General features: G+C 47.7%; 1 protein-coding gene across 18 annotated transcripts in view; it reads left to right on the top strand.

Moving 5' to 3' along the window:
* robo2 (roundabout, axon guidance receptor, homolog 2 (Drosophila)) overlaps positions 1-23,043 on the top strand; it is a 1,648,725-nt gene that overhangs the window by 1,435,027 nt on the left and 190,655 nt on the right. For all 18 annotated transcript variants that reach the window (XM_038801330.1, XM_038801331.1, XM_038801324.1 and 15 more), the window contains 3 exons: positions 16,066-16,223; positions 18,018-18,138; positions 22,098-22,236. In XM_038801330.1, the coding sequence (XP_038657258.1) occupies positions 16,066-16,223; positions 18,018-18,138; positions 22,098-22,236 (418 nt within the window). The remainder of the gene's footprint in view (positions 1-16,065; positions 16,224-18,017; positions 18,139-22,097; positions 22,237-23,043) is intronic.

Genomic DNA, 23,043 nt, shown 5'->3' with positions numbered 1-23,043 from the left:
AATCGCCGATTCCAATTTTGGTGTCGGGCGAGAGAAAATCCCGCCCCTCATTCTTCTAATTGTCGACTCGAAGGCAGGTCCTTGGTGATCATTTTCTGAATTACAGGAAAGTGCTGTGATTTTAACTGCAGGCAGGCCGAGAGGGAACACCATGGGTCAACCTCAACGAGAACAAGGAATCAAACCCCACAACAGGTATCTTCATGCACGCCAAGCCCCATTCACCCATCATCCCAGTGTTGGTTCATCTGAATTGGCCCCCGGGCCGGGATTCTCCGACCCTGCACTGGGTTGGACAATCCATGTGGGGAGGCGCGAATCCCACCCCACTGCCCCGACCCCAGCTGCCCTATTTTTCGGCGGCCGGCGGGATTCCGCTGCCCCTCCCCCCCGGCGGTTCTCCAGGCACCAATGGGCCGGGCGGCGTGAATGACTCACCTCACACACGGCGAGACATGGCAGGTAAGTGTGCGTGGGCAGTCCAGGGGGATCAGATCTGCTGGTGGGCAGGTTCCATGGATGGCCTTCTTTCCTCTGCGCTGGACCCTGTAGGACTCCGCCATATTGCCCGGGGGCCGGCACGGAGAAGGGAACACCCGTTCACGCGCTGAAATACGCCGGCCGCTCTGCGCATGCACAGAAATACTCTGGCCAATCCACGCATGCGCGAGATCACGCCGGCCATTCCGTGCCTGTGCGAACTGAAGTCGGCCCTTTGGCGCCGGCTGGAGCTGCTGTAACCTTTCCAGCGTCAACCTAGCCCCCGTGAAATTGGAGATTTCCGCACTTTCGGGGGCTGTTGACACCGGAGTGGGTGGCGCCAGTTCCCACACCACCGTGGAGACATAGCCCCATTTTCAGAGAATCCCGCTCCAGGTTCAAATCCCTCCAGCACAGTGTTACAGTGCAGAGTGTTGGGATGTGTCAGTGTGTTACAGTGCAGAGTGTTGGGATGTGACACTGACATGGTGCAGAGTGTTGGGATGTGTCGCTGTCACAGTGCAGAGTGTTTACATAGAATTTACAGTGCAGAAGGAGGCCATTCGGCCCATCGAGTCTGCACCGGCTCCTGGAAAGAGCATCCTACCCAAGGTTAACACCCCCATCCTATTCCCATAACCCAGTAACCCCACCCAACACTAAGGGCAATTTTGGACACTAGGGGCAATTTATCATGGCCAATCCACCTGTGGATCCACAGTGTCACTGTGTTACAGTGCAGAGTGTTGGGATGTGTCACTGTGTTACAGTGCAGAGTGTTGGGATGTTTCACTGTGTTACAGTGCAGTGTTGGGATGTTTCACTGTGTTACAGTGCAGAGTGTTGGGATGTGTCACTGTGTTACAGTGCAGAGTGTTGGGATGTATCACTGTGTTACAGTGCAGAGTGTTGGGATGTGTCACTGTGTTACAGTGCAGTGTTGGGATGTTTCACTGTGTTACAGTGCAGTGTTGGGATGTTTCACTGTGTTACAGTGCAGAGTGTTGGGATGTGTCAGTGTTACAGTGCAGAGTGTTGGGATGTTTCACTGTGTTACAGTGCAGAGTGTTGTGATGTGTCACTGTTACAGTGCAGAGTGTTGGGATGTGTCACTGTGTTACAGTGCAGAGTGTTGGGATGTGTCACTGTGTTACAGTGCAGAGTGTTGGGATGTTTCACTGCGTTACAGTGCAGAGTGTTGGGATGTGTCACTGTTACAGTGCAGAGTGTTGGGATGTGTCACTGTGTTACAGTGCAGAGTGTTGGGATGTGTCACTGTGTTACAGTGCAGAGTGTTGGGATGTGTCACTGTTACAGTGCAGAGTGTTGGGATGTGTCACTGTGTTACAGTGCAGAGTGTTGGGATGTGTCACTGTGTTACAGTGCAGAGTGTTGGGATGTTTCACTGCGTTACAGTGCAGAGTGTTGGGATGTGTCACTGTTACAGTGCAGAGTGTTGGGATGTGTCACTGTGTTACAGTGCAGAGTGTTGGGATGTTTCACTGCGTTACAGTGCAGAGTGTTGGGATGTGTCACTGTTACAGTGCAGAGTGTTGGGATGTGTCACTGTGTTACAGTGCAGAGTGTTGGGATGTGTCACTGTGTTACAGTGCAGAGTGTTGGGATGTGTCACTGTTACAGTGCAGAGTGTTGGGATGTGTCACTGTTACAGTGCAGAGTGTTGGGATGTTTCACTGTGTTACAGTGCAGAGTGTTGTGATGTTTCACTGTGTTACAGTGCAGAGTGTTGGGATGTGTCACTGTGTTACAGTGCAGTGTTGTGATGTTTCACTGTGTTACAGTGCAGAGTGTTGGGATGTGTCAGTGTGTTACAGTGCAGAGTGTTGGGATGTGTCACTGTGTTACAGTGCAGAGTGTTGTGATGTTTCACTGTTACAGTGCAGAGTGTTGGGATGTTTCACTGCGTTACAGTGCAGCGTGTTGCGATGTGTCACTGTGTTACAGTGCAGTGTTGTGATGTTTCACTGTGTTACAGTGCAGAGTGTTGGGATGTGTCACTGTGTTACAGTGCAGTGTTGGGATGTGTCACTGCGTTACAGTGCAGAGTGTTGGGATGTGTCACTGTGTTACAGTGCAGAGTGTTGGGATGCTTCACTGTGTTACAGTGCAGAGTGTTGGGATGTTTCACTGTGTTACAGTGCAGTGTTGGGATGTTTCACTGTGTTACAGTGCAGTGTTGGGATGTTTCACTGTGTTACAGTGCAGAGTGTTGGGATGTTTCACTGTGTTACAGTGCAGTGTTGGGATGTTTCACTGCGTTACAGTGCAGAGTGTTGGGATGTTTCACTGTGTTACAGTGCAGTGTTGGGATGTTTCACTGTGTTACAGTGCAGTGTTGGGATGTTTCACTGTGTTACAGTGCAGAGTGTTGGGATGTTTCACTGTGTTACAGTGCAGAGTGTTGGGATGTGTCACTGTGTTACAGTGCAGTGTTGGGATGTTTCACTGTGTTACAGTGCAGAGTGTTGGGATGTTTCACTGTGTTACAGTGCAGAGTGTTGTGATGTTTCACTGTGTTACAGTGCAGAGTGTTGGGATGTGTCACTGTGTTACAGTGCAGTGTTGTGATGTTTCACTGTGTTACAGTGCAGAGTGTTGGGATGTGTCAGTGTGTTACAGTGCAGAGTGTTGGGATGTGTCACTGTGTTACAGTGCAGAGTGTTGTGATGTTTCACTGTTACAGTGCAGAGTGTTGGGATGTTTCACTGCGTTACAGTGCAGCGTGTTGCGATGTGTCACTGTGTTACAGTGCAGTGTTGTGATGTTTCACTGTGTTACAGTGCAGAGTGTTGGGATGTGTCACTGTGTTACAGTGCAGTGTTGGGATGTGTCACTGCGTTACAGTGCAGAGTGTTGGGATGTGTCACTGTGTTACAGTGCAGAGTGTTGGGATGCTTCACTGTGTTACAGTGCAGAGTGTTGGGATGTTTCACTGTGTTACAGTGCAGTGTTGGGATGTTTCACTGTGTTACAGTGCAGTGTTGGGATGTTTCACTGTGTTACAGTGCAGAGTGTTGGGATGTTTCACTGTGTTACAGTGCAGTGTTGGGATGTTTCACTGCGTTACAGTGCAGAGTGTTGGGATGTTTCACTGTGTTACAGTGCAGTGTTGGGATGTTTCACTGTGTTACAGTGCAGTGTTGGGATGTTTCACTGTGTTACAGTGCAGAGTGTTGGGATGTTTCACTGTGTTACAGTGCAGAGTGTTGGGATGTGTCACTGTGTTACAGTGCAGTGTTGGGATGTTTCACTGTGTTACAGTGCAGAGTGTTGGGATGTTTCACTGTGTTACAGTGCAGAGTGTTGGGATGTTTCACTGTGTTACAGTGCAGTGTTGGGATGTTTCACTGTGTTACAGTGCAGTGTTGGGATGTGTCAGTGTGTTACAGTGCAGAGTGTTGGGATGTGTCACTGTGTTACAGTGCAGAGTGTTGTGATGTTTCACTGTTACAGTGCAGAGTGTTGGGATGTGTCACTGTGTTACAGTGCAGAGTGTTGGGATGTGTCACTGTGTTACAGTGCAGAGTGTTGGGATGTTTCACTGCGTTACAGTGCAGCGTGTTGCGATGTGTCACTGTGTTACAGTGCAGTGTTGGGATGTGTCACTGTTACAGTGCAGAGTGTTGTGATGTTTCACTGTGTTACAGTGCAGAGTGTTGGGATGTGTCACTGTTACAGTGCAGAGTGTTGGGATGTGTCACTGTGTTACAGTGCAGTGTTGGGATGTGTCACTGTTACAGTGCAGAGTGTTGGGATGTTTCACTCTGTTACAGTGCAGAGTGTTGGGATGTGTCACTGTGTTACAGTGCAGAGTGTTGGGATGTGTCACTGTTACAGTGCAGAGTGTTGGGATGTGTCACTGTGTTACAGAGCAGAGTGTTGGGATGTGTCACTGTGTTACAGTGCAGAGTGTTGGGATGTGTCAGTGTGTTACAGTGCAGAGTGTTGTGATGTGTCACTGTTACAGTGCAGAGTGTTGGGATGTTTCACTGTGTTACAGTGCAGAGTGTTGTGATGTGTCAGTGTGTTACAGTGCAGAGTGTTGTGATGTGTCACTGTTACAGTGCAGAGTGTTGGGATGTTTCACTGTGTTACAGTGCAGAGTGTTGTGATGTGTCACTGTGTTACATTGCGGTGTTGTGATGTGTCACTGTGTTACATTGCGGTGTTGTGATGTTTCACTGTGTTACAGTGCAGTGTTGTGATGTGTCACTGTTACAGTGCAGAGTGTTGGGATGTGTCACTGTGTTCCAGTGCGGCGTTGTGATGTTTCACTGCGTTACAGTGCAGTGTTGGGATGTGTCACTGTGTTACAGTGCAGAGTGTTGGGATGTGTCACTGTTGCAGTGCAGAGTGTTGGGATGTGTCACTGTGTTCCAGTGCAGAGTGTTGGGATGTGTCACTGTGTTACAGTGCAGAGTGTTGGGATGTTTCACTGTGTTACAGTGCAGTGTTGGGATGTGTCACTGTTACAGTGCAGAGTGTTGGGATGTTTCACTGTGTTACAGTACAGAGTGTTGCGATGTGTCACTGTGTTACAGTGCAGAGTGTTTGGATGTGTCACTTTGTTACAGTGCAGTGTTGAGATGTGTCACTGTTACAGTGCAGAGTGTTGGGATGTGTCACTGTGTTCCAGTGCGGTGTTGTGATGTTTCACTGCGTTACAGTGCAGAGTGTTGTGATGTTTCACTGCGTTACAGTGCAGAGTGTTGGGATGTGTCACTGTGTTACAGTGCAGAGTGTTGGGATGTGTCACTGTTACAGTGCAGAGTGTTGGGATGTGTCACTGTGTTACAGTGCAGTGTTGGGATGTTTCACTGCGTTACAGTGCAGAGTGTTGGGATGCTTCACTGTGTTACAGTGCAGTGTTGGGATGTTTCACTGTGTTACAGTGCAGAGTGTTGGGATGCTTCACTGTGTTACAGTGCAGAGTGTTGGGATGTGTCACTGTGTTACAGTGCAGAGTGTTGGGATGTGTCACTGTGTTACAGTGCAGAGTGTTGGGATGTTTCACTGTGTTACAGTGCAGAGTGTTGGGATGTGTCACTGTGTTACAGTGCAGAGTGTTGGGATGTTTCACTGTGTTACAGTGCAGAGTGTTGTGATGTTTCACTGTGTTACAGTGCAGAGTGTTGGGATGTGTCACTGTGTTACAGTGCAGAGTGTTGGGATGTGTCAGTGTGTTACAGTGCAGAGTGTTGGGATGTGTCACTGTGTTACAGTGCAGAGTGTTGGGATGTGTCAGTGTGTTACAGTGCAGAGTGTTGGGATGTGTCACTGTTACAGTGCAGTGTTGGGATGTGTCACTGTGTTACAGTGCAGAGTGTTGGGATGTGTCACTGTGTTACAGTGCAGAGTGTTGGGATGCTTCACTGTGTTACAGTGCAGAGTGTTGGGATGTGTCACTGTGTTACAGTGCAGAGTGTTGGGATGTGTCACTGTGTTACAGTGCAGAGTGTTGGGATGTGTCAGTGTGTTACAGTGCAGAGTATTGGGATGTGTCACTGTGTTACAGTGCAGAGTATTGGGATGTGTCACTGTGTTACAGTGCAGAGTGTTGTGATGTTTCACTGTGTTACAGTGCAGAGTGTTGGGATGTGTCAGTGTGTTACAGTGCAGAGTGTTGGGATGTGTCACTGTGTTACAGTGCAGAGTGTTGGGATGTGTCACTGTTACAGTGCAGAGTGTTGGGATGTGTCACTGTTCCAGTGCAGAGTGTTGGGATGTGTCACTGTTACAGTGCAGAGTGTTGGGATGTGTCACTGTGTTACAGTGCAGTGTTGTGATGTTTCACTGCGTTACAGTGCAGAGTGTTGGGATGTGTCACTGTGTTCCAGTGCGGTGTTGTGATGTTTCACTGCGTTACAGTGCAGAGTGTTGGGATGTGTCACTGTTACAGTGCAGAGTGTTGGGATGCTTCACTGTGTTACAGTGCAGAGTGTTGGGATGTTTCACTGCGTTACAGTGCAGAGTGTTGGGATGCTTCACTGTGTTACAGTGCAGAGTGTTGGGATGTTTCACTGCGTTACAGTGCAGAGTGTTGGGATGCTTCACTGTGTTACAGTGCAGAGTGTTGGGATGTGTCACTGTGTTACAGTGCAGAGTGTTGGGATGTGTCAGTGTGTTACAGTGCAGAGTGTTGTGATGTGTCACTGTGTTACAGTGCAGAGTGTTGGGATGCTTCACTGTGTTACAGTGCAGAGTGTTGGGATGTGTCACTGCGTTACAGTGCAGTGTTGGGATGTTTCACTGTGTTACAGTGCAGAGTGTTGGGATGTGTCACTGCGTTACAGTGCAGTGTTGGGATGTTTCACTGTGTTACAGTGCAGAGTGTTGGGATGCTTCACTGTGTTACAGTGCAGAGTGTTGGGATGTTTCACTGCGTTACAGTGCAGAGTGTTGTGATGTGTCACTGTGTTACAGTGCAGAGTGTTGGGATGTGTCAGTGTGTTACAGTGCAGAGTGTTGGGATGCTTCACTGTGTTACAGTGCAGAGTGTTGGGATGTTTCACTGTGTTACAGTGCAGAGTGTTGGGATGCTTCACTGTGTTACAGTGCAGAGTGTTGGGATGTTTCACTGTGTTACAGTGCAGAGTGTTGGGATGCTTCACTGTGTTACAGTGCAGAGTGTTGGGATGTTTCACTGTGTTACAGTGCAGAGTGTTGGGATGCTTCACTGTGTTACAGTGCAGAGTGTTGGGATGTTTCACTGTGTTACAGTGCAGAGTGTTGGGATGCTTCACTGTGTTACAGTGCAGAGTGTTGGGATGTTTCACTGCGTTACAGTGCAGAGTGTTGGGATGCTTCACTGTGTTACAGTGCAGAGTGTTGGGATGTGTCACTGTGTTACAGTGCAGAGTGTTGGGATGTGTCAGTGTGTTACAGTGCAGAGTGTTGGGATGCTTCACTGTGTTACAGTGCAGAGTGTTGGGATGTGTCAGTGTGTTACAGTGCAGTGTTGTGATGTTTCACTGTGTTACAGTGCAGAGTGTTGGGATGTGTCACTGTGTTACAGTGCAGAGTGTTGGGATGTGTCACTGTGTTACAGTGCAGAGTGTTGGGATGTGTCACTGTGTTACAGTGCAGAGTGTTGGGATGTGTCAGTGTGTTACAGTGCAGAGTGTTGGGATGTGTCACTGTTACAGTGCAGAGTGTTGGGATGTGTCACTGTGTTACAGTGCAGTGTTGTGATGTTTCACTGTGTTACAGTGCAGAGTGTTGGGATGTTTCACTGTGTTACAGTGCAGAGTGTTGTGATGTGTCATTGTGTTTAAGTGAATATAATTCAGATGGTTGTCATTATTCTTGTATGTAAGAATTACATACGCACAACACCGCACTGTAACAGTGACACATCCCAACACTCTGCACTGTAACGCAGTGACACATCCCAACACTCTGCACTGTAACAGTGACACATCCCAACACTGCACTGTAACTTGTAAGAGTCCAGCACAGTATCGCAGCTATTTTCTTTCGACAGAAAACCACCCAAAATTCACATCTGCTTCGGCAATAATGATTTAAAAATTTTTTTTAATGTAGTTTGGAAGCTATCCTTTATTTTTAAGTAGTGCAGAAGCTGGTGGGATATGGGGAAGAAGTGCAGAAGCTGGTGGGATATGGGGAAGAAGGCAGTCAGAGTTTGCTCCATTCTGCTCTATCCATGAGGAGAGTTCTGTTTATTGCCATAATGGTCGTCAGCTGATGTCTTCCACATATCCTTTCTGGATCACCTGATCTGAAGCAGCTAACACAAAATGCTCCCGAGGCACTGCTGGGCATGTGTACGCAGAATCCAGTTGAAGGGGCTGTGGTAATACCACTGAATATATATGTGTGCCTCTATTAGGGGATGTACAATAGTACCGGCTATTACAGGTTTGTTGGTAAGCCCCTGCATAGTTTGTTGGTAAGTCCCTGCCGGCTAGCTCCGCCCACAGGAGCAGTATAAATATCCATGAGGTCTCCTGAGCTGCCATTTTACAGCTCCACTTGAGGTAATAACATCTCACGGTAATAAAGCCTCTTTTCTACCGTTTCGTGTTTCTGTGTGCAATTGTTAGCGCAACAGGGGCATCTTGACAAATACATGAATAAGATGGGAATAGAGGGATACGGACCCCGGAAGTGCAGAAGATTTTAGTTGACCCTTGCACCAGGGAGGCAACATACCATCCTGGAGTCTCGATTGCATCCGCAGAACCGCCTGTCTATTCCCCTTACGATTGAGTCCCCTATCACTCTTGCCCTGCCATTCTTCTTCCTGCCCTGCTGCGCAGCAGAGCCAGCCACGGTGCCATGAACATGGCTGCTGCTGCCTTCCCCTGGTGAGCCATCTCCCTCAACAGTATCCAAAGCGGTATATCTGTTTTGCAGGGAGATTACCGCAGGGGACACCTGCACTGCCTTCCTACTCTTGCTCTGTCTTTTGGTCACCCATTTTCTATTTCCCTCAGTAACTGTCACCTGCGGTGTGATCAACTCGCTAAACGTGCTATCCACGACCTCCTCAGCATCGCGGATGCTCCAAAGTGAGTCCATCCGCAGCTCCGGAGCCGTCAAGCGGTCTAACAGGAGCTGCAACCAGACACACTACTTGCACGTGAAGGAGCCAGGGTCAGTGGACGTGTCCCTGAGCTCCCACATCGCACATGAGGAGCATGACACGGGTCCGGGATCTCCTGCCATGTCTTAAACCTTAGGTTAACTTATACAACTACAATTCCAAAAAACAAAAGAGAAAGTAAATAAATAAATAAATATACAAATGAAAAGAAAACCTACTTACCAGGGATAAAAAGCACCTCCTCCCCACCCAGCTTCGGATTCCCAAACTCACTCTTCGCTGTGTCGCACTCTTCGCTGTGTCTCACTCTTCGCTGTGTCTTCTCTGGCTCACTGGGAGAACTCACTGGGAGTGAGTGACAAGTTGCTCTTTTTAAATTGGCCTGAGTTGACTCCCCCCCCCCCCCCCCCCCCCCCCCCCCCCCCGCCCCCCAACCTGCTTTTAGATCAAAGTTAGTTTAAGGTGACTGAAACTTAATTGCCAACCAGTTACGTGAATGTGTGGGGCAGGCCCTTGTTAACCTTCACTGCACATACCCTTCCCCTTAACAAGAGTGAGGGCTTCAGGAAAGGATGTATTTGGACAGGGGAATGCACAATGTAATGGCCATCAGCCCCAAAAATCTCAGAACTTACAGAGAGGGCTTTGGCCTTCAATTTCTCACCAAATTCTGGGATCACAGATAGCAGCGGAGAATGCTCGGTACTTTATAGAATACTGGTTAGGTCCAGCTGGAATATAGTGCCCAATCCTCGGTACTATAGGTCAGAAAAGATGTCAGGGTCTTGGACAGGTCACACAGGAGATTGACGAGAATGCTACCAGAGAATGAAGAGAGATTGGCGACGATATGATGGGCTGAATGGTCTCTGTCTATCTCTTTGTGCTACATGACTCCATGAGTCGATGATAGTGAGGGTTCCTCTCATTACAAAGAACTTGCATTGGCCACAGACTTCCATTAAATAAGCTGGAGGCTCCAGCTTGCATTATGTGACCTGTGTGGTCACATATCAGCTGACTTATTTATTAGTTGCAGGATAGCTGAAGGCCTTTTTTTTTTACCTCAAGTTATATATTCGGAAACCAAGGCTAGTTTCCATTCGGGGAGCAATTACCAGTCAATTAATCACTGACCAGCCACATTGATCATAACCAATTAATAGTAAAGGTGGAACTGTCTCTGACTGGCTTGTAGAAGAGAACTTAGTTGCCCAATAGGCAATCTCTGTTACACCTCTGGCCTTCGCCCTCCCTCTCTCCCTGTCCATCACAAATGTTCTTGTCTTTAATTTTTCATCTCCGCTGCACCATTCTTGACTTTACTGATTGATCCACACTGGCTAATGGATCTATAAGAACCTTGGGGAAACTGGGAAGCTGTAACCTATCAGCTCGCTGAGTAGATATTTATTATTATTATTATTATTAGATATTTATCCCCCGTGATTTCTAACTGTTCTGCTCACCAGCCCCAGGAGCGGGAGCATGCGGTGTCCACGGGCGCTCTCGAAGCTTTCCGGGTTCAATGGCCGCCGCAGGGGTTGGACTGATTTATTGACCCTGATTCTCACACTTTGATTTGACGGGTTTTTGTTAAGTTTCCGTTTCTCCTTTTTGTTCTTTTTGGGTTGTGCTCCGCTCGTCGTTTTGGAGTACACCCCCTTTTTTCCTTTTTCCCCTCCCCTCAGTTATTTTGTGTTCTTTTACTCAGTTGCCACATTAGGTATCATGCCAGCACACTTGTCCCCTGCTACATGTAGATAAATGTGGCAGGGCTTCCCCTCACAGGACGGGAGAAAAAACAGGAAAAAAAATAAAAAATAAACCTTCTTTGGCCCTAAATGTATAATTTATAGGAGTGACACCTTATAAAAGGTGCTCACCAGCGTGCTTCAACTGAGCAGTTGTCGAACTTTAAGGGAACAAAGTTCCCTCTTGATTCTTGTTCACTCGCTGCTCTGGACCCTGCTCAGTTGGCAGGCATTTGGCGGGCATTGGCATTTGGCGGGTGTTGGCATTTGGTGGGCGTTGGCATTTGGCAGGCGTTGGCATTTGGCGGGCGTTGGCATTTGGCGGGCGTTGGCATTTGGCGGGCGTTGGCATTTGACGGGTGTTGGCATTTGGCGGACGTTGGCATTTGGCAGGCGTTGGCATTTGGCAGGCGTTGGCATTTGGAGGGCGTTGGCATTTGGCAGGCGTTGGCATTTGGAGGGCGTTGGCATTTGGCGGGCATTGGCATTTGGAGGGTGTTGGCATTTGGCAGCCGTTGGCATTTGGCAGGCGTTGGCATTTGGCAGGCATTGGCATTTGGCAGGCGTTGGCATTTGGCGGACGTTGGCATTTGGAGGGCGTTGGCATTTGGCGGGCGTTGCATTTGCACTTGTTCACAGACATTAATTCTCTTAATGTACCATCGATAATTAAGTTTAACAGCCTTTAAAATAAACACGAGGCACGAGATTGCAGTCCGGATTTGGCGAAGATTAAGCTCACCTCAGCGTGGCTCGTTGGGGGTTGCTGACTCACTGGCTGTGAGAGGGGAAACTTCGGAGACGGTTTTGAAAATTATGAGGGGTTTGGATTCAGCATTTGGGAGTGCAGGTAGAGGGGGTGGCCTGACAAAGTAAATCAGTAACGAAGGGTCATGGATTTCAACCCACTGACAAAGAAAGTGTGGGAAAGTGAGGAGACTTTGAAGCTGCTCAGATCTGAGTCACATGGTCTGGCGGACATGTATATGAAGATCAATCATTCACAGGGTTGTGGGGGAAACGCCTCAGTCAGAGAGTAAGTGGGGAGAGTTCCTCCAAAGGGCCAGTACGTGTAGGATGGGCTGAACGACCTTTAAATTTTAAAAAATAAATTTAGAGTACCAATTAATTTTTTCCAATTCAGGGGCACTCCACCTACCCTGCACATCTTTGGGTTGTGGGGGCGAAACCCACGCAGACACGGGGAGAATGTGCAAACTCCACACGGACAGTGACCCAGAGCCGGGATCGAACCCGGGTCCTCGGCGCAGTCAGGCAGCAATGCTAACCACTGCGCCACCGTGCTGCCCTCTGACCTCCTCTTGTGATGTAAGATTCTGTAATTCTCAATCATGGGAAAGGGGATCAAAGGATTGTCGAACTGACAGCCAAGGATTATCCAATCAGGAAACAAAGATGTGGACATGTGCGATGACCAATGGCAGGATCATGTGCGGGGGGTGTGGCGTCAAACCTCCAGGAACACATTCAGCGGGAGTTGGGAACACTGTTGCTACGCTCATGCAGGTAATGGGATTTGCTTGGGCAGAAGTCGATCTGAAATGCTTAGCAGTGTCACAGAGAATTAATAAATTGGATGAACGCACTTGTATAAAGGCACACATTCACACACTCACTCACACACACACACACACACACTATCACAGTCACTCACGCACACACACCCACACTATCACTCTCACACACACACACACACCCATCCACACTATCACACTCACTCACACACACACACCCATCCTCACTATCACAGTCACACACACACACACACCCATCCTCACTCACACACACACACACCCATCCACACTATCACAGTCACTCACGCACACACACCCACACTATCACTCTCACACACACACACACACCCATCCACACTATCACACTCACTCACACACACACACCCATCCTCACTATCACAGTCACACACACACACACACCCATCCTCACTCTCACACACACACACACCCATCCACACTATCACACTCACTCACGCACACACACCCATCCTCACTCACACACACACACACACCCATCCACACTATCACACTCACTCACGCACACACACCCATCCTCACACTCACACACAAACACTTTCACTCCCACAAGCCCACAAACACACTCACTCACACAAACACATTCAAACTCACACATTCACAGACAGGCACTCAGGCAAAGATGCAAATCAACGCACAGATAAATAGGTCCGTGGATATATGCTGGACATGCCCTGGGAATGTTCGATTGGACAGTGTGGAGGAAGCTTTAGACTACCTGATCCATGCTGTGCCTTCACTGGGAGTGTTTGATGGGGACAGTGTAGAGGGAGCTTTACTCTGTATCTAACCCCGTGCTGTACCTGTCCTGGGAGTGTTTGATGGGGACAGTGTAGTGGGAGCTTTACTCTGTATCTAACCCCGTGCTGTACCTGTCCTGGGAGTGTTTGATGGGGACAGTGTAGAGGGAGCTTTACTCTGTATCTAACCCCGTGCTGTACCTGTCCTGGGAGTGTTTGATGGGGACAGTGTAGAGGGAGCTTTACTCTGTATCTAACCCCGTGCTGTACCTGTCCTGGGAGTGTTTGATGGGGACAGGGTAGAGGGAGCTTTACTCTGGGTCTAAATATGTTGTAGCTCAACCTCACCCTGACTATCCAATTTGGAAAGTATCTTGATCGTTGCTTAACATTGATTTGAAAGATGAAGTAGCCGATTGAGAGTGAAATAGTCTGTGTTCCAGTTGTGGATGGAGGTTGACGTGTGTGTCGGGTGTTTTGATTATGCAGTAACAACATTTCATGTCTGCAGTTGATCATTGGCAAAGCCTCGTTGCAGCAAAGTGAACTGGAGGGATGACATCACCTCTTTGTAGAATGGGGGCCATTGTAGGAAATTGGCATGACTGTGATTTCTGATTAGACCCAGCAGAAATATAACTTTATATTTCACTGACCTCCTCATTTCTGTGGTAGAAATAAAACTAATGACCATGTGTCTGGCTGCAGTCTATGGCAGGACCACATTTGATATTTAAGACGCCGTTTAGTTGACTGACATGTAAGTCAGCCCATGCTTGTTTTAACAAGTTGGATATTGAATCTCCTGAGAGTTTTGTTTCCCAGCTAGAATTCTCATGATTTGTTGCCATCAGCTGTTATTGTTTCGCACACGATCAATTAATTCTCCAAATGCCAATGTACAAATAACATTTTGAAATCTCAAAGCAATTAGCTGGAAGGGTTCTTAGGATACTGGGGAACTCTGATGGGATTAGGCCAAAAGCAAATGGTTGGAGGACAATAGAGGGACCATTACTCTGTATCAAACCCAGTGCTGTACCTGTCCTGGGAGTGTTTGATGGGGACAGTGTAGCGGGAGCTTTACTCTGTATCAAACCCAGTGCTGTACCTGTCCTGTGAGTGTTTGGTGGGGACAGTGTAGAGGGAGCTTTACTCTGTATCAAACCCAGTGCTGTACCTGTCCTGGGAGTGTTTGATGGGAACAGTGTAGAGGGAGCTTTACTCTGTATCTAACCCCGTGCTGTACCTGTCCTGGGAGTGTTTGATGGGGACAGTGTAGAGGGAGCTTTACTCTGTATCTAACCCAGTGCTGTACCTGTCCTTGGAGTGTGTGATGGGGACAGTGTAGAGGGAGCTTTACTCTGTATCTAACCCCGTGCTGTACCTGTCCTGGGAGTGTTTGATGGGGACAGTGTAGAGAGAGCTTTACTCTGTATCTAACCCCGTGCTGTACCTGTCCTGGGAGTGTTTGATGGGGACAGTGTAGAGGGAGCTTTACTCTGTATCTAACCAGATGCTGTACCTGTCCAGGGAGTGTTTGATGGGCACAATGTAGAGGGAGCTTTACTCTGTATCTAACCAGATGCTGTACCTGTCCTGGGAGTGTTTGATGGGGTAGTGTAGAGGGAGCATTACTCTGTATCTAACCCAGTGCTGTACCTGTCCTGGGAGTGTTTAATGGGGACAGTGTAGAGGGAGCTTTACTCTGTATCTAACCCTGTGCTGTACCTGTCCTGGGAGTGTTTGATGGGGACAGTGTGGAGGGAGCATTAATCTCTATCTAAACCCGTGCCGTGAGTGTTTGAACAGATGTTTTCAGATATAAAAACCGAGAAAGTATTCACTATACCCTGTAGTAAAGTAGCAACTGCAGCTGACAATGTGAGCACAGAAGGCTCCCACAGAACAGTACTAGATATGTATTGAGCTGTAACGATGAAGCATCATTGGACCATCAATGGTTCATCTACTTAGTATTTCAGGTGAATGCCCATAGTCCTGTTGAGGGATGCTGGACTGTTAACCTGTCTCTCTCTAGGAGATATCCAACTCCAATTTTCACGAACCTGCCACTAATGCCGTCCCAGATCTGTGAGCACAACTCGAGAGTGGCAGAAACGTCAGAGAAATGGACGAGACAGCTGTTTACACCATCATATCCCTCGGATTTCCTCCAACCTTCTGTCAAAGTTACAGCAGAAAAATTTGGGAATGAGGAACTCTTGGAATCTCCAGGCAGCTCTATGTCATCTTCATCATCCCTTCAATACTTGCAGAATGTTGGGAGAATATTTTCTTTCGAAGGTTGAGGGGTGTTCAAATCCGATATCTTGGAGGCTTTTAAAAAAATTTGAAGAATATTTCCATCAGTTGGGAGGGGAGTTTGGAAATGGGGACATGACCTGGAAAGTCAAGCCAAGACATTTAGGGGTGATGTGAGGAAGCGCTTCTTCACACAACGGCGAGTTCAAATCTGGAACCTTCTCCCCCCAAAAAAGCTGTTGAGGCTGAGGGTCAATTGTAAATTTCAAAACTGTGACTGTAACTTTGTAACTGAGGACATTCATCCTGTTATTATAATAGGTATAGGCTATTCGTTCCCTCGTTATTTGCTCTTCATCTGTTGAGATCTGTAAACGAACTCCACCTCAGTAACCCTAATAAAAATTCATCACTCTCAGTTTTCAAACGGGCTCTTTATGTAAGAGAAGTTTTCTGACTTCAGGTGAAGGCTAAGACACACAACGTAAGCTCCAGTACAGATCAGCCATGATATCATTGGATAAGGGACAAGACAGGAGAGGTGGAATGGCCTCCTCCTGTTGCTAGATCAGTGCTCCAACCTTCAGGTTGTACTTGACCATTGATGCTGTTTCCCACTGAATTTCTCCTCCGGTTCTTACCACCTTTGCCTATCTTGCTTGCAGTACTCCGAGATGACTTCCGACTGAACCCCACTGATGTCGTTGTGGCAGCAGGCGAACCTGCCATCATGGAATGCCAACCACCCCGTGGACATCCAGAGCCAACCATCTTCTGGAAGAAGGACAAGGTCCCCGTCAACGATCGCGATGAAAGGATAACGGTGCGTATGTCAGAGCAGGTCATTGTGTTTCCATTCCCTCACCAGGCACATTTCGAGGATTAAGCAGGGTCAGTGTAGCGTTGGGAAGAAGCTGAGTGGTGTGATTAGGTTGGCATTAGCTTTGCAAATTGTTATAATTGTTAAAATGGCCATGATGGACATAGGGGATCATAAATAGGTCAGTGGGGAGAAATATTTGGAGCTTACGATGGAGAGATGTTGATGGAGCAGTGTAGATGGAGCTTTACTCTGTATCTACCGTGGGGCAGAACGGTAGCATAGTGGTTAGCACAATTGCTTCACAGCTCCAGGGTCCCAGGTTCGATTCCCGGCTTGGGTCACTGTCTGTGCGGAGTCTGCACGTTCTCCCCGTGTCTGCGTGGGTTTCCTCCGGGTGCTCCAGTTTCCTCCCACAGTCCAAAGGTGTGCAGGTTAGGTAGGTGGATTGGCCATGCTAAATTGCCCATAGTGTCCAAAATTGTCCTTAGTGTTGGGTGGGGTTACTGGGTTATGGGGATAGGGTGGGGGTGTGGGCTTGGGCAGGGCGCTCTTTCCAAGAGCCTGTGCAGACTCGATGGGCCGAATGGCCTCCTTCTGCACTGTAAATTCTATAAGAATTCTATATATAATAATTCTAACCCTGTGCTGTACCTGTCTTGAGAGTTTGATGGGGATAGTGTAGAAGGAGCTTTACTCTGCATCTAACCCCATGCTGTACCTGTCCTGGGAGTGTTTGATGGGGACAGCGTAGAAGGAGCTTTACTCTGCATCTAACCCCATGCTGTACCTGTCCTGGGAGTGTTTGATGGGGACAGTGGAGGGAGCTTTACTCTGTATCTAACCCTCTGCTGTACCTGTCCTGGGAGTGTTTGATGGGGACAGTGTAGAGGGAGCTTTACTCTGTATCTAACCCCGTGCTGTACCTGTCCTGGGAGTGTTTGATGGGGACAGTGTAGAAGAAGCTTTATTCTGTATCTAACCCTGTGCTGAACCTGTTCTGGGAGTGTTTGATAGGGACAGTGTAGAGGGAGCTTTACTCTGTATCTAACCCCGTGCTGTACCTCTCCTGGGAGTGTTTGATGGGGACAGTGGGATGTTTAAATTGGGAAGGGTTCCAGTCCCTACCATCTTCACCATGATGTGCATTGATATGAGTGCAAAATGAATTTTGTAATGTAATTTTCAGGACATATTGGCATGTGACCTCTCTACACACTGATCATTTCTGGATGTAACATGACAGCTGATAGAACAATAGAATGACAGAGGGAGACCGGAGGTCACTTGAGCCAACGCGCCTCAGCTGGGTCTTTGAAAGAACTGCCTAAACCTTCCCATACCAACTTGTTCTTTCCCCATAACGCTGCACATGTTTCCTTTTCAATGCCCATTTGAAAGCCGTGGCTGAAAGTGCTTCCTCTGCCCTCTCAGACAGCGCGTTCCAAATCGCAACAGCTCGCAGTGAAATAAGCGAGTTTCCTCTATGGTATTTTTGCCACGTACCCTAAAGCTGTTTCCTCTGCTTTCTGCCCCTTCCGGCCGCTGGAAACCGTTCCTGATTCTTCTGTCATTTTAAACAGCTCTATTTACCCTCCTCTTCACTTCCTTTACTCTCAGTAGATCAGCCCAACTTCAGGCTGTCCATGAATCAGAAGTCCCTCAACCCTTGGCCCCATTCTGCTTGTACATTTTTTGACCAAAGACTGGGAAGAAATGAGATGTGAAGCAGAAAGTAAAACACAGTCGTGGTCGGTAAACGGCCTCATTTGTTGTATTTCTCATTTTGTCACATAGATGCGCGGAAGCAAACTGATGATTTCGAACACCAAGCGGAGTGATGCTGGCACGTACGTCTGCGTGGGGACCAACATGGTGGGTGAAAGGGACAGTGATCCTGCCGAATTGACCGTGTTTGGTGAGTCCTCCTTCCTTTCAATAATTCCGAAGACTTTCTCGAACCAGTTTTACCGTATTTTTTTTATAGTCGGGAGACTTGTCTCGGCTAACCCCCCCTCCCTCCCCCAAGCAACAGAAACCAAGACACAAGGACGGCATTCTCCTATGCTGACACGTTTTGAGGGCAGGAAGGAGGCACGTGAGGAAGGCCCATTGCCTCATCCTATCCAACCTATCCACCCACAGCCAACCAACGCCTGACCTCCAACCCAACGTTCAACCATTCCATTCCCACTGGGAAGTGAAGATTACGGAGTGACCGAATAGAGGCCTTTAAAATTATGGGAAAACTTGACCAGAGAGAGTTGCGGAGACCTCCGGAGAAGGACACGACTTGACAGCATTAATATGAGATAATTGCCAATAAATCCATATCGGGAATTCAGGAGCAATCCCTTTATCTGGGGAAGGGTGAGAATGTGCCACCGGGAATGGTTGCGGCAAATAGAATAGACACATTTAACAGGAGGCTCAATAAAAGCATGAGGGAAAAAGGGATAGAAGGATTTATTAAAAGGGTGGGGATTGCACAGATCATCAGCTGCTCCTGTGCTCAACATTCTGTGTAATAGTGTGAAGGAAATGAGGTGAGGGCTGTGGCCTGTGAGCTGATGCGGAGTTAACGTATCTCAGCCACAGCTCATTGTGACACCCCTTATGGTCAAATTGCCCACAGAAGAACAATACAGCAAAGGAACAGGCCCTTCGGCCCTCCAAATTTGCCGCTTGGACTCTGACATGGAGATAGGCCGCTTGGGTGAGCCGGCACAAGGGTGGGGTGGGGAGCAGAAGTACTTGAGCACTTGAGGAACCTAGTCCTCGGGGATAAGCTTGCAACGGGAGAAGAGAAATTGGACAGGCTGAGATTCTTGGCCGAGACAGGTGATGGCGTTAGAGGTGACTTGATAGAAGAACTAGCTAAGGTAGACTGGGAGCAAAGACCTTATGGTGGAACAGTTGAGGAACAGTGGAGAACCTTCCAAGCGATTTTTCACAGTGCTCAGCAAAGGTTTACACCAACAAAAAGGAAGGACGGTAGAAAGAGGGAAAATCGACCGTGGATATCTAAGGAAATAAGGGAGAGTATCAATTGAAGGAAAAAGCATATAAAGTGGCAAAGATTGCTGGGAGACTAGAGGATTGGGAAATCTTTAGGGGGCAACAGAAAGCTACTAAAAAAGCTATAAAGAAGAGTAAGATAGAGTATGAGAGTAAACTTGCTCAGAATATAAAAACAGACAGTAAAAGTTTTTACAAATATATAAAACAAAAAAGAGTGGCTAAGGTAAATACTGGTCCTTTAGAGGATGAGAAGGGAGTTTTAATAATGGGAGATGAGGAAATGGCTGAGGAATTGAACAGGTTTTTTGGGTCGGTCTTCACAGTGGAAGACACAAATAACATGCCAGCGACTGATAGAAATGAGGCTATGACAGGTGAGGACTTTGAGAGGATTGTTATCACTAAGGAGGTAGTGATGGGCAAGCTAATGGGGCTAAAGGTAGACAAGTCTCCTAGCCCTGATGGAATGCATCCCAGAGTGCTAAAAGAGATGGCTAGGGAAATTGCAGATGCACTAGTGATAATTTACCGAAATTCACTAGACTCTGGGGTGGTCCCGGTGGATTGGAAATTAGCAAACGTGACACCACTGTTTAAAAAAGGAGGTAGGCAGAGAACAGGAAATTATAGGCCAGTGAGCGAAACTTCGGTAGTAGGGAAGATGCTGGAATCTATCATCAAGGACGAAATAGCGAGGCATCTGGATAGAAATTGTCCCATTGGGCAGACGCAGCATGGGTTCATAAAGGGCAGGTCGTGCCTAACTAATTTAGTGGAATTTTTTGAGGACATTACCAGTGCAGTAGATAACGGGGAGCCAATGGATGTGGTATATCTGGATTTCCAGAAAGCCTTTGACAAGGTGCCACACAAAAGGTTGCTGCATAAGATAAAGATGCATGGCATTAAGGGTAAAGTAGTAGCATGGATAGAGGATTGGTTAATTAATAGAAAGCAAAGAGTGGGGATTAATGGGTGTTTCTCTGGTTGGCAATCAGTAGCTAGTGGTGTCCCTCAGGGATCCGTGTTGGGCCCACAATTGTTCACAATTTACATAGCTGATTTGGAGTTGGGGACCAAGGGCAATGTGTCCAAGTTTGCAGATGACACTAAGATGAGTGGTAAAGCGAAAAGTGCAGAGGATACTGGAAGTCTGCAGAGGGATTTGGATAGGTTAAGTGAATGGGCTAGGGTCTGGCAGATGGAATACAATGTTGACAAATGTGAGGTTATCCATTTTGGTAGGAATAACAGCAAATGGGATTATTATTTAAACAATAAAATATTAAAGCATGCCGCTGTGCAGAGAGACGTGGGTGTGCTAGTGCATGAGTCACAGAAGGTTGGTTTACAGGTACAACAGGTGATTAAGAAGGCAAATGGAATTTTGTCCTTCATTGCTAGAGGGATGGAGTTTAATACTAGGGAGGTTATGTTGCAATTGTATAAGGTGTTAGTGAGGCCACACCTGGAGTATTGTGTTCAGTTTTTGTCTCCTTACTTGAGAAAGAACATACTGGCACTGGAGGGTGTGCAGAGGAGATTCACTAGGTTAATTCTAGAGCTGAAGGGGTTGGATTATGAGGAGAGGTTGAGTAGGCTGGGTCTGTACTTGTTGGAATTTAGAAGGATGAGGGGGGATCTTATAGAAACATTTAAAATTATGAAGGGAATAGATAGGATAGATGCGGGCAGGTTGTTTCCACTGGCGGGTGAAAGCAGAACTAGGGGGCATAGCCTCAAAATAAGGGGAAGTAGATTTAGGACTGAGTTTAGGAGGAACTTCTTCACCCAAAGGGTTGTGAATCTATGGAATTCCTTGCCCAGTGAAGCAGTTGAGGCTCCTTCATTAAATGTTTTTAAGATAAAGATAGATAGTTTTTTGAAGAATAAAGGGATTAAGGGTTATGGTGTTCAGGCCGGAAAGTGGAGCTGAGTCCACAAAAGATCAGCCATGATCTCATTGAATGGCGGAGCAGGCTCGAGGGGCCAGATGGCCTACTCCTGCTCCTAGTTCTTATGTTCTTATGTTCTTATGTAAGTCTTTATAACGATCTTGGTGCTCAAAAGGGTGGAACAAGGGGAAACCTTCTCGCCTATTGGAGAGGACAAAACTGGGATACATGAATATAAAAAGGTCATGAAGAAATGTGACAGGGAATTCGGAAGAAACCCTTTTACACAGAGAGTGGTGGGAATGTGGAACTCAGCACCGCAGGGAATGGTTGAGGTCAGCAGTCTCGATGGATTTAAGGAGAGACTCGATCCATGAGGGAGAAAGGAAGAGAAGGATATGCTGATGGCGTGTGATGGCATTAGAGTGGAGGAAGCTCCTGTGGAGCATTATCACCAGCGCAGACCGTTTGGGCTGAATGGCCTGTTTCGGTGTTGTCAATACAGGGGAATCGAAAGGGAGTGTTGATCCTTTGGGAGTTCCCTCTGACACATTAGGACTGCATGCTTTCCTTTGACTTCCTCCTCTCCGCGGAGCAGCCGGAGTCTCCAGTTGTTGCTATTGATTGAGATTAAAGAGGGAAAACGAGGCAGGATGGTAGTTTCAGTGGCAAAGGGTTGAAGGTCACAAATTGCTAATAGAAGCTGGGGAGTAATGTGTTTTATTCCAGTGCAATAGCGGATTCCCCTTGTGGGAGATTAAACAGTGTAAGCAAACGGTGCAGGTGATTCGAATCATGTTAATCTCTTCATAAAAGAAGTTAATTATCAGGGGCACTCGGTGTGACCGCAAGGCATTCGAGTAGCAAATTACAGCTTGTTTCCTCACCTCCAGTCCTGCTCTCGACTCACAGCCGACTTGACTGTCTCTCTCTTTGTGTTTTTAACATTGCTGCTCCTCAGAACGCCCTGTCTTCATCAGAAGACCCATCAACCAGGTGGTGTTGGAGGACGATGCCGTTGAGTTTCGATGCCAGGTACAAGGAGACCCTCAGCCCACGGTGGGCTGGAGGAAGGATGACACCGACGTTGCCAGGGGCAGGTTCGTGGATTTAATGGACGGGAATGTCATTACACTCGAGAATTAAGAAATGATTGCTGTTGAGGACTCGCAAGTTATTCAGTTCTGGTTCAGCATTCCCTCTTAATCACAAGAAACAAAGATAATATCACCACAAAACTCCCAAAATCAGCACCATAAACCCAACAAAATCATTCTCTGTCCCAGGAGTGTTTGATGGGGACAGTGTAGAGAGAGCTTTACTCTGTATCTAACCCCGTGCTGTACCTGTCCTGGGAGTGTTTGATGGGGACAGTGTAGAGGGGTCTTTACTCTGTATCTAACCCCGTGCTGTACCTGTCCTGGGAGTGTTTGATGGGGACAGTGTAGTGGGAGCTTTACTCTGTATCTAACCCCGTGCTGTACCTGTCCTGGGAGTGTTTGATGGGGACAGTGTAGAGGGAGCTTTACTCTGTATCTAACGCCATGCTGTACCTGTCCTGGGAGTGTTTGATGGGGACAGTGTAGAGGGAGCTTTACTCTGTACCTAACCCCGTGCTGTACCTGTCCTGGGAGTGTTTGATGGGGACAGTGTAGAGGGAGCTTTACTCTGTATCTAACCCCGTGCTGTACCTGTCCTGGGAGCGTTTGATGGGGACAGTGTAGAGGAGCTTTACTCTGTATCTAACCCCGTGCTGTACCTGTCCTGGGAGTGTTTGATGGGGACAGTGTAGAGGGAGCTTTACTCTGTATCTAACCCCGTGCAGTACCTGTCCTGGGAGTGTTTGATGGGGACAGTGTAGAGGGAGCTTTACTCTGTATCTAACGCCGTGCTGTACCTGTCCTGGG

Source organism: Scyliorhinus canicula, chromosome 7 (genome assembly GCF_902713615.1).
Source record: "Scyliorhinus canicula chromosome 7, sScyCan1.1, whole genome shotgun sequence".
NCBI classification, from domain to species: Eukaryota; Metazoa; Chordata; class Chondrichthyes; order Carcharhiniformes; family Scyliorhinidae; genus Scyliorhinus; species Scyliorhinus canicula.
The sequence above is the reverse complement of the archived record's forward strand: the minus strand, read 5'-3'. Positions and strand labels throughout refer to the sequence as shown.